Consider the following 12,221-nt stretch of genomic DNA (forward strand, 5'->3'; position numbering starts at 1 on the left):
ACTTAGTTCAGTAAATAAAGACCTGAGGTTGTGGACATTCCGTGGACACTTGTAACCCAAGAGCTCCTTCTCTCTAAAGGTGACCCCAGACTCTGAAAATGATTTTGGAAACTACAACTGTACCGCAGTGAACCGCATCGGACAGGAGTCTTTGGAATTCATCCTTGTCCAAGCAGGTGAGCACCCCTTCCAGCTACACCACCCTCACCCTGGCTGGTCCATTCATGACCTTCTGTGATGACAGAAGGTGGGAAGAACGGGGAGTAAGGGTCAGCAACCAAAGGATAATGAGTCTGAGAGCTAAGGGGGCTTAAGGATCTGGACATGGGGTGTGTTGGGAGAGAATTATATGGTGGGGTGGACCAGGAGGACAGGATACAAATGACAAGATTCTCAAGAGTTAAATAAGAGAGTCATATTTCATAATTGGAAGTTACGTTCTGGGCCAAATCCAACTGACCTGGGTCTCCACCTGTGTCCTCCCCACAGACACCCCATCCTCACCATCCATTGACCAGGTGGAGCCATACTCGAGCACAGCACAGGTGCAGTTTGATGAGCCAGAGGCCACAGGCGGGGTGCCCATCCTCAAATACAAAGCTGAGTGGAGAGCGATGGGCGAGGAGGTGTGGCACTCCAAGTGGTATGATGCCAAGGAAGGTAAGTTGCAGAGTCAGGGTTTACTTGCAAATGATGTCTCTGGGCACACACACACACCCCTTGAGTTTACCGGATCCTGGCTTCTGACATGACACCCCCCTACTGGGGAATGCCAGATGCCACCACCTGCCATCCCGTTGATGTCCTGGTGCTGCAGCACCGTCGCTGGCCCCCCGCCTTAGGGTGTGGTCACGTCTCAAGTGGGGCTATTGGCCTTCTGCCCCCCGGCACTTCAGAACCTGATTCTCATGACCGTGCCAGGACAGATGAGGCTGGCTCAGCTGCATTCCAAGCAGAAGCCCTGCTTAGGTGCTAAGCACAACCCAGAGGAGTCCTGTCTACAATGCTCTGCATATTGGGGTTCCATGTGCTTCAGGTTCTCTGCTGTCACCCATCCAGTCCTGCTTGGGTATATTCAGGGATTGCTGTGTAATTATGACATTAACCTAATAAGCAGAGCCAGCGAGACAGCTCTTTTAAATCAATTCTATGATATATTTCCAAAGATTTGAAAAATGACCCTTGGATGACTGCAGTTTGAAGTTTCTGAGCTCAGCTCATCTTGCCCTGAGCATTGAATGTGTTTACGTATGACTCTCCCTTTGAGGTTTAATTGGAATAACTCAGTGAAGTAAGTTTTGTTTCCGTAGAAATTTTTAATCCCAGAAATGAGGGTAGAGCTGAGAATGGATTGGATTAGGACGCAGTGTCACAGCAATTCAGAGACATCTTCCAACTCAGTTTTACTGAGAACTCATCCTTCCAGGAAGCTCCCATCACTCCAGCTTTAGGGAGGGCTAGGAGGACTTTCTGCGTAATCAGGATTAGAACTAGAAAAAAATCATCCTCCACCTCCCTGACATCGCCCTGAAACCTCAAACCGACTTTGTGGCAGGTTAATCCATGTCCAACAGACTTTTTGTTTCTAGTAAACTTTTTTAATGTAGTAAAATATATATAATATGAGCTTCCCAGCTGGCACTAGTGGTAAAGAATCACCTGCCAATGCAAGAGACATAAGAGACTCGGGTTCGATCCCTAGATCAGACAGATCCCCTGGAAGAGGAAACAGCAACCCACTCCAGAATTCTTGCCTGGAGAATCCCATGGACACAGGAGCCTGGTGGGCTACAGTCTGTGGGGTTGCAAACTTCAAACATGACTGAGTGAGCACCATATATAACATAAAAATTATTATTTTAACCAATTTTTAGTGTTCACAGTTCAGTGGCATTAAATCGTTATGCAGTCACCACTGTCCATTTCCAGAACTTTTTCATCCTAAAGTCAATACCCATTAAGTAACAACTCCCCATTCCCTCCTGCCCCAGCCCCTGGCAGCCACCCTTCTACTTTCTACAGAGTTGACTCGGTTGTTGTTGTTGTTATTTAGTCTCTGAGTCATGTCTGAATCTTTTGCAACCCCACGGACTGTAGCCCACCAGGCTCCTCTGTCCATGGGATCTCACAGGCAAGAATACTGGAGGGGGTTGCCATTTCCTCCTCCAGGGGGTCTTCCTGACCCAGGGATCAGACCTGCTTCTCCTGCATTAGCAGGCGATTCTTTACCACTGAGTCACCAGGGAAGCCCATAGTTGACTATTAATAGTCTTTGTATAGTTGACTATTCTAAGTACTTCATATAAGTGGAATAATACAGAATTTGTCCTTTTGTATCTGTCTTATCTCGGTTGGTGTGATGTCCTCAAGGTTCATCCATGTTGTAGTGCATCGGAATGTCATGCCTTTTTAAAACTGGATAATATTCCATTGTATGGAAGACCACGTTCTGTTTATGCATTCATCTGTCGGGGGACATTTGGGTTGTTTCCACAGTTCGGCTGTTGTAAACAAGACGGCTGTGAACATTTGCACAAATATCTATTCCAGTCCCTGCTTTCAGTCATTTGGTACATATATCCAGAACTGGAGCTGCTGGATCGAATCCTACCTTTAATCGCAGAGGGATTTGTACTGTTTTCCACAGCAGCTGCACTATTTCACCAATAGGCTTTCCCCTCTTTGTGACCCTTTTCGTATTCTTGCAACAGCCAGCATGGAGGGCATTGTCACCATCGTGGGCCTCAAGCCCGAGACGACGTACGCAGTCCGGTTGGCGGCCCTCAATGGCAAGGGCCTGGGGGAGATCAGCGCTGCCTCCGAGTTCAAGACACAGCCAGTCCGTAAGTACAGCCCGCTGCCTGCTCGGCCCCTTGGGGGTGGGGGGAACCCATCCATTGTTCAGATGACAGCTTTTTGTCTTTACAGGTCCCTCTGCTCACGGTGGTCCCACCTCCTAGTTCTCTGGCCCTCAGCAGCGGCTGATACCACTCCCTTTATCCTCACTTTCTCAAAGGGCTTGGTGACACAGTCTAATAGCTGGTCCAGCTTGTTAGAGTAACAGTCGGGGCAGAAAACCACGCACGCATGTTATTAGAGGCACCGAGGAGACTCAGGACAGCACAGTGGGGACAGATTTTGGAGATTTGCTCTTTGTCACAAGGGTCCTAGGGTCTTCCCAGGTGGCTCAGTGGTAAAGAATCCGCCTGCCAGTGCAGAAGACTTGGGTTCAATCCTTGGGTCAGGAAGATCCCCTGGAGAAGGGAATGGCAGCCCACTCCAATACTCTTGCCTGGGAAATCCCATAGACAAAGGAGCCTGGCAGGCTACAGTCCATGGAGTTGCAAAGAGTCAGACACCACTGAGCGTCTGAGCACACACCCATGCACACAAACACACTCACGCAGGCTGTAAGCACCTGGTGACTTGAAGGAAGACAGGAAAGGCAGTGATGGTTGGCATAATTAGTGGTGGGGTTTTAATGAAGCAGAGATATCCAGTTACAGGGAAACAGAGCCTGCTGTAGGATAAATGAGCAGGAGCAAAACCCCAACAAAATAAAGAGGGAAAAAATGGCCTCTGACGTTCCTGCCCCTCCTCCTTTTCAGGAGTGCCGTTGGGGTCTCCTTGGTCACGGCCTCTTTCAGGAGACCCTTCTTTCTGATCGCATTCAGGATTGCAGTCCTGTTTGCCTCCATCGCTCCCTCTTTCCTTAAGCCAAGCCTGTCATACTTTTCCCTCCCTCCCCACACAAAGCCAAGCTCTGGGTGAGCCCTGGTCTAGTTCAGTCCCTCCACAGATGGAGTGCCTCCCCAGGGAGGATGGTGAGTCCATCCAGGTGAAGAAGATGCTGTAGCAAGACTCCCCTGGTGGTCACAGAGCTCCCTGGGCCCCCCTCTGACTCATGGGGTCAAAAGGCATATAGAAGAATCCTCTGCTTTCTTCCCTATGGGGTCAGGGGCCTGCAGAGTGATCCCCCTGCCTCTTCGCAGAAGTAGAGAGCCTGTCTCATCTTCCTCCTACAGGAATTGCTTCTCTCTGGATTTGAAATAATTTGATAATTTGCGTTTCCAGCTCCATGTGTTCTGCAGATCCTATTCATTTCTTTCACATCTTATTTTTTTTTCTTGGGTCTGTCTCTTGTCTTTTCTTTTCGTCTGTGTTCCATCCATGGGATATGCAGATAGCCCTCTTCCACGTAAGTGCCTCTTCATACCTCATTACCTGTTTCTAGAGCGTTAACATCTGCTAGTTCTAGTTTTTTAATTTAGTTCCAGTCCCTTTTGTCCCCTAGAGGCTGAAGTAGATGATGCCGTCCGGGCCCTAACCACACTGACCTTAGTCTAGTTGTGCTCTTGTTAATGTCTGTAGGTTACTCCAAGAGGCTAACACTCGTCCTGTTTTAGAGCATGCAAATTTTTTGTCTTTTGAAATTGTGTTTATTTATTAATTTCTGTGTGTGACGATTACCCTGTGGCAGCATTTTGCTGAGCCAAGCGCGTTGGAGGTCTGCAAAGGGCCTCTGAATAAGGATATGGCATCGTCTCACCGTTAGCCAGGATGCTGGAAAAGTAACCACAGCCTCTCCAGGCCTCTATTCAGAATCCCTTCATGGGTACGAGAACGCAGAAGGCTTTTCACGTTTGCTTTTAGGAGGTGAAAGGACTGCACCTCCCTTTTCTGTCTGGCAGGTGGTAGCTGAAAGGCTCTAGGAGCATGAGTGGGGGACCCCAAGCAGCATGAATGGGTTTACATCACGGGTACCTCCTGCAGGGGAGTTAAGCTCCCAGTTTAACTGGTGAACTCTGTGCTTTAGCACTAAGTTACTTGCAACATGTATTTCCATGTTTGGGAAAATCCACCTGCAATACAGGAGACCCAGGTTCTGTCCCTGGGTCAGGAAGATCCCCTGGAGAAGGGATAGGCTACCCACTCCAGTATTCATGCCTGGAGAATCCCATGGACAGAGGAGCCTGGTGGGCTACAGTCCATGGTGTTGCAAAGAGTCGGACATGACTGAACGACTTGGCATGCACGCACACAGCCAGCTACTTAGTAGCAGTATTGCCAAGAATGAGGAAAGGGGGTGATTCTCCCCAAAAAGGAGATCCTAATTTTGTAAGCTGTAAGCAGTGGACCTGGAAGCAAGAGTAACAGAAGCATCCCTGCTGCTCCAGGAGCTGAACTGTAGCCCGGTCTCTACCTGCATAGATGTCCCCGAGCTTCACATCCACTGAGGCTCAGCTTCTTCCCAGGCTGAGCTCAGAAGGGTGGATGGAAGTCTTCAGCAGTACATTCTTTTCATGAAAAGCTCCTAGCTCCTAAAAGGCATTCAGGGGAGCTTATCTTTTTGAACTTTATTCAGAAATATTGCAGCACCAGCAGAAACTAAGTAGCTCGGTGTAGACATTCTGAGATTTTGAACAAGGGCTAAATCTACTCTCTCAGCAGAGTTGGTTCCTGAATGAACCAGTTTTGGAAGGAGTCGGATTGCATGGAGTGGGGATGGAGTTGTCACGGATAGAGTGGAGGGGGGATGGAGCGGTTACTGAGGACTGACAGCCGTCTGCTCTGGGCCGACAGCTCAGCTCTGCCCTCAGAGCATCCAGAAGGCACAAGGGCATCTTCCTCCTGGATCTTTAACCTGGTCTTCAGGTGTCCACTCCTCTGGATTTTATCTGTAAACAAAGGCTGGCTTAGTAACATCACAGAGAGGCAAGACCTCCTTCTGAGTGTCTACCCAGTAACTGGGGTTTGAGTACTGAATCTGAGTAACTGGGTCTTGAACTTCAAAGGTCGTAAGTGGTTTTCATTCATTGCCAGCCGAGCCTTCTTTAAGGTGAGAATTTTTATAGCAGACACTGTGTTTTAAAAGCCAGTGTTTAATATTTTTTTAAAGAAGACCTCTAGATTTTGTTGTTTGTTATCTGCCAGTATGAAAATGGATGATTAACCAAGCAAGATTCCAAGAAGTCCTTTGGAAAATGGTGGGGTCAGTCCTTCATTCCAAGTCAGTCATGAGTAATGCAGCAGCAGGCATTGCTAGTGACATGAAAAGTCAGTTTTCTCAATCACCTAATTAAATTATGGTTTAAAGAATTAAAAAGCGAACCTCTTTTAGACAAAGAGAACATGGCACAGTTTTAGGGTTGAACGTGATTTTTTTCTAGAACTTGAGCAGGATAAGAGATGATTATATTCCCACTGAAGTTGATCGTTATGGTCTTTCCTTGCACCTCCATAGCCTTCCTAGGGTTGAAGTGAGGGTCTTGCTCAAAAGATAACCTGTTGTGCCTAAACCCATCCTGAGAAAAGGTTACAGTTGGAAAGAAGATGCCAGCATTTCCCACTGCCAGGACAAAACCCAGTTACTGATGCTAGGAAGTGAGGATAAGTTTTCGGAAGGACCTTCTCAGAGTTCTCACTCCCATTCCTTGAGAGGCACAAAAGTTATCTGAACTTAAACAAGATCAGCCATCGGTTTAGCTGCAGGCTTATGCCAAGCCCAAGAACCAGGGGCATCTGAGGCTGGCTCATCTTCACGGACAGTGCATTCACCTCTTGTGATGTTGGGATACAGGTGCACAGACTGCTTCTGTGGCCCTGGAGGTGGGCCCTGGGTACACTCTCAGGTCTGAGGAAGAGACAGATCAAGGTCAGGAGGAGCTGGCACCCTGCACAGAGTTGATGCTGCTGGCCCCCTGAGTTGGGAGGTGTAGGGGAGAGCCATTTGCTCATCACTTGAAGTTGCTTGAAATGTCTCAATATTAGGGTTGCTTCATGATTCCTTAATGGTCTCCACCACATTCAGGGGTATGAATATGTCACAGCAGAGATGAGCAGGTGAAACTAGCCAATACCACCAGTATCTCAAGGACTGCTGCTTTGGGGCCACCCAATTAGAAAGCCTGGCTTACGTGTTGGGAGGTTCCTTTGTTTAAGGCAATGAAAGCCAAGGCTCCAATGGGACAAATGGAACTCCAGCCTGGGAAGATGTCCCTGTTTCATGTATTTCGAGGCCAGGTGTCTGCATGCTGTCAGGAAGCTCTTAGGTGGAAAGCTCATGACCTCTGTTTGCCCCCGGAGGGGCTGCTTCCTTCTTAGAGCTACTAAAACCCTAAAGAAGTGACATGATCATTTATTATGACTCTTCCCTCCATGGTTGAACCACACACCTTCAGAATCTCATTGCCTGAATGTTACCTCTTCAATTGCTTCTGTACCATGAAGTGAAATAGACAATTTCTTACAGGGTATAAAGATTACAAGTGAGTCTCTACTTTTTAAAAACGGCATCTTGAAATTTGTAGTTTCATATTTTGCCCCTTAGATGGCACATGGCAAATATGTTAATACATTGTAATATATTGTGATTAAAGTATATAAAACCCCATCCCTCACCCAGAATAATATGGACAACTGTACATACAATTAAGCCAAAAAAATAAAAGAGAAAGAATGAGAGAAAGAGAGATATACACTTTTATCAGAATTAACCAGACTGTCAAGTCAGGTTGAGTTAGTAGCCTGTCTTGCTCTGATTCCAGTGACATTGTTCTGGATGGTTTAACAAGGTAGAAAGACCTAACCATGAGTGTCAAGGCAGTGTTGGAGATAGGGTGACGTTTTTCCGAATTTTTATCTAGCTCTCAAAGGGGCCTATTTTCTGTGATTGTTGACGGAACAACTTTTGAATATTTGCACTGAAAAACTAAAGATCCATTTAGTGTCCAAAATGTCTCAAACGCACCATTTCTAAAGGTTTGCCGTGCAGAAAGTTGGCTAGCATTACTTGGTTAGTCCCAGTCCCTTCAGCGTGCCCTGGCTCAACGTTCATTTGCTTTGTCCTCCACATACACAGCAGCAGCCAGTGCTTCACATTTCCTAGGGGCTGGAGGACAGCGGTGGCTGTTGTACCATCCAGATCCCAAACCATCCCAACGTTGCCCAGTCACAGACATTAAGGAAGATGATTGTTTCTGTTTCATTGGGACCTTAAAATCAGAGAGCGATGCACACACACATTTTGCTATAAATATGTGCCATCTCTGTAGGTGTGGGCCTATATGTAAACACATGAAGAGGTAGGTAACGTCACGGCCAAGGTCATTTTCCCCTTTTCTGTTGTTTCACCTTAAGCTGGGGGCCAGGTGTCTTTCCCTCCAGACATCTGATCCTATGGAGACAGATGCTGAACTGCCTGTGTGTTTTCACAGGGTTGCAGCTGTTCCTGGCCCTGTCCCTTCCTGAACCACAGGTCTGGGCAGCCACACAGGCTCAGGGTTTGAAGTCAGAGAGCCCTGCTCTCTGAGGGGCTGTAGGCCACCTGTTCTCCTGCATGGAGTTCTTCCCACTGCAACTCACTTCAGCTTCTCCTACTGACACCCCTGGTTGCCTCTCCCATTTTTCCCTTCAGTGTCTGTGTGCCTCGATGATGTTTTTATTTTTTCCTTTTTTTTTTCACCTTCATTTTTCTTTCCTCAGCGGCTCCTGCTAGCTCTTCCACCCCTGTTCCATTGTCTCATCTGGATAGTGAGTATCATTTCCATCTTCCCTCTCCCTGCAGGTGGCTCTCTGCCGGCCACAGTGTGTCTGTCTGGCGTGATCTCCTCCACCAGGTGATAATTCCACTCTGTTGGTGGAGAGCAGCGCTGGGTTTTAGAGGAGCAAATGAGATGAGATGTAAGCACAGGGCCACTCAGGTTCGGGGGGCAGTCCCCCCCAGGAGGAGGTGCGTGAAAAGCATTGCTCCGGACAGAAAATCCCGCAGGCAGGCTCCCCAAGGCTGTGGCTTCCCCAGCCCTGTCCTCCAGATTCGTAGTCAGCTGGTTATTTGGAGAAGCCAAACGATTTTGCCAAGAAAAATGTCAATTCCGCAGGGTCATAAGAAATGTTTGGGGTGTTATGTTTTCACCCGGCATTTTAATTGGCACAGTTGGGTTCAGACGTTGAAATTAGATAGCAAGGCCTGTAGCTTTTGCTGTCTCCATAACTGCATACATTTCTTGTAAATATTTGTGGGAGAAGAGACAGTGCCTGCTTGCAGATGTGCCTGGCAGAAGGCATTAGGCAAATTATTTAACCCTTTACAAGGTAGCCTTGCTTTTCTCCTCTATAAAACAGGAGAAGTCATCGCACCCCTCTCCCAAATAACAACAAACCTAGGGTTTATCAAGCTATTTGCCCCCCCGGGAGCAGTGCCACTAAGCCTGGCAGTGGTGTCACCTGGTCAGCCTCTGGCTTTGTCACCGTGTCTGAGCCTCTCTCATTTACCACCTCGTTTCACTTGGCTGCCTTGTCCTTCTGTTCCCCTGAGTCCTCGGGGGTGGGAGCACCCCGGGCCTCCCACTGTTTGCAGTGATGAACCCAGCGCTCCTAGGGGGAAAGAGCAGGGAGATGGCAGCTGAACAAGACCCAGGATGTCATGGCAGCCAGTGCTCAGCACACAGTCAGTGCGGCAGGCGAGGCCGCTTAGCTGGCCATATCCCCGTGGTGCATCAGAAGCCCTGTACTCGGGAGTAGCCTCGGGAGTGACTGGAGCCCCAAGCCCACAGCCCTTTGTGGCATCTGTCTGACTTGGAAACAGCCCCCCACTCTTGCACTGCTTTCCAGGCAGTGGACTTGAACCATAAGAATTCAGCGACCAGGTTCAGCTCCAAGCTCCCCTGCTTTGGCATGCAGTTCCCTGACCTTGAATGAGTCACCCCACCTCTCTGAACCTCAGACTCCTTATCTCCCAAAGGAAGGATAGATTCTGCTTACTTTGTAGGTATTTATGAAAATCAAAGTTTAAGTAGGAGAAATACAAGACACAATGCCCAGCATGTGGTAGTTGGAATTCGTAGTAAGAATAAATAAGAGTTACGTTATGACTTGCCATCTGAGAGTAACTTGTCAGCAAAATCTCTCATCATCTCTTTAAAATATCTACATTCATACTGATAAATCAGGGAAGAAGGAAATGAGAGCATACCTCCTTTGCCATCTCTTTTTCTTTATAATAATGCCTTAATATATATACACACATACATGTATGTATCAGTAAATTTAATTTATCTCTGTGCTCTCTTTCACCTTTCTGTGCCCTTTCCATCCTTCATGTTTCCATAGCAACCTGGCCTCTTCCTGCCCTTACCACCACCGAACCATCTAGTGAGTACAGAGCTTAGCTGCCCTGGGCCTGACTGCTGCTTGTGTAGAGTGGATTCTTGGGTCCCAGTGCTGTCCCAGTCCCCTGAGTGTTGAAAGCAACAGTTGTGCATGCTCGGAGGCTTCTCTCCTGGTGTGGGTCCCTAAGCATGCTGTCTGCCCTGCCAAGAGAGCAGACCTAGCGTCACCAAAAGACAGGGGTGATTCTTGAAGAGATCTCTGTGCACAAGGAGACCTTTCCAAATTTACCCGCAAGTTAAAAAACAGAAAAGGGTTAGAGAAATGCTGAGAAGACAAAAGGAGAACATCTCTTCTCAGCTTTCATTATCTCTCCACCTCAGAGGTGTGCACACACACACAGATACACACACAGGCACACACATACACACATGCAGAGACACACACAGACACATGTGCACACACAGACACACATGCACACAGACACACACACAGGCACACACAGAGACACTGACACGTGTACACACAGATACACACACAGGCACACACAGATACACATACAGAGAGACACACACCTGCACACACAGACACACATGTGCACACACAGACACATGCACACACACACGGATGCACAGATACAGAGGCACAAACACACACACAGACGCACACGTGCACACAGCACACACAGACACACACGCACACACAGACACACACATGCACACACAGACACACACATGCACATACACAGATACACACAAACACAGACACAGACACACCCAGAGAAACACAGACACACAGAGACCCCCCACACACACAGAAACACACTCACAGAGAAACGCACACACAGAAACACACACACGCATTAAAATAGAATACCTGAAAGACTGAAAATAAGGAAGAAACAGGAGAAGCTGGCTGCCCGGGGAAAGGGAGCAGGTGAGGCAGGAAGGAGCCTCTGCTCCTTGACCGCGCCCTCCTTTGCTCCCGCACTGCCCTGAGCACACGGGGAAGGAGAGGGGTGTCCCTCCCCCCGTGCTACCTCCCTCGTGCTAGAAAAATGATGGCCTGAGAAAGCACAACCAAGCTCTCTCAAGTTTGTATGTTGGGAGTCCAGATGAAAGTTCTGGAATCCATCTCCTAATGGTGGAGTCAGGGCCAAACTGTCCTGTCTTTCCCGTTGTGGAAAACATTACACCATCACAACCTTCTGAAACGTTCTGAACTCATCTTTGTAATGCTCTAATGAAGTGCATTTGTGTGTTAGTCCTGAAACCCCTGACGAGTCAACTGGAGCGTGTGTGTGTGTGTGTGTGTGTGTGTGTGTGTGTGTGTGTCCATAGTTGTGTATGAGTTTTAGATTTTATAATATTTCTGAGTACACAGGGAAAATGGCATGCATCCCATTAAAGGCAGGCAGAGCAGAAGGCAGAAAGCAAGAATGCAAAATATGGCTCCCACTCCGCTCCGTGGGCCAGGGTTTCTGATGCATAATTGAACAGAGAAGAAAAGAGTTCCTGCGTGTTGCATTAAATGGTTCTTTTTTCTCCTGCAGAACATAGCTGAGGGTCTGCTTTCTTGGTGTTCCCTCCATGTGCGTGCTGCAGTGAATTTTAATTCCTGATGCTTTTGAGGTTTCATTTTGTCAGCAGAGCAGGCAGGCGACAATGAGCTGTGCTCGCATGGGTTAATTCAAGTGATGGGTTTCTTTGCATTTGGAAAAGGAATGAGACTAACAACACCCTTTCTTCTGCTAACAGCGATGCTCCAGTCCTTTGCATCTTGGGTGCAGTGTGTATGCCGTGCCGAGCATAGCAGGAAAGGGCTACACAATGTCCTTGCGTAACTTGGGTTGTATTTAAGGTGTCTCACTGTAGGTTGGTCTTCTCTGGAAGTAAAACACAATCTTGGATTCAGTTTTTCATTATGGAGGAATTAAGTGTCTCTCCCCCAATGTAGGTTTCATTTTTAAACATCAAGCATGTCCACCCACAGATCAAATGATGAGTAGTAACATCCAAAGAGAAGAAAGTTTGAGTCTTCTTAATTTTGAACCACTTGACTACTGACCCAAATTGTAGGTCCCAGTGGTTACTGGGAGAATAGAAAGACAGACT

The 12,221-nt window shown here is 47.7% G+C and overlaps 1 protein-coding gene across 10 annotated transcripts in view; it reads left to right on the plus strand.

The window, feature by feature from the left end:
• NCAM1 (neural cell adhesion molecule 1) overlaps positions 1–12,221 on the plus strand; it is a 357,436-nt gene that overhangs the window by 311,507 nt on the left and 33,708 nt on the right. For 9 of the 10 annotated variants that reach the window (XM_081544728.1, XM_081544725.1, XM_081544721.1 and 6 more), the window contains 3 exons: positions 80–176; positions 490–660; positions 2,712–2,843. In XM_081544728.1, coding sequence (XP_081400854.1) covers positions 80–176; positions 490–660; positions 2,712–2,843 — 400 coding nt within the window. Of the gene's footprint in view, positions 1–79; positions 177–489; positions 661–2,711; positions 2,844–8,484; positions 8,533–10,110; positions 10,153–12,221 lie in introns of all 10 variants that reach the window. The other variant, XM_081544720.1, reaches the window with a different exon arrangement.

This window comes from Giraffa tippelskirchi, chromosome 11, assembly GCF_054371585.1.
Source record: "Giraffa tippelskirchi isolate mGirTip1 chromosome 11, T2T-mGirTip1v1.2.pri, whole genome shotgun sequence".
NCBI classification, from domain to species: domain Eukaryota; kingdom Metazoa; phylum Chordata; class Mammalia; order Artiodactyla; family Giraffidae; genus Giraffa; species Giraffa tippelskirchi.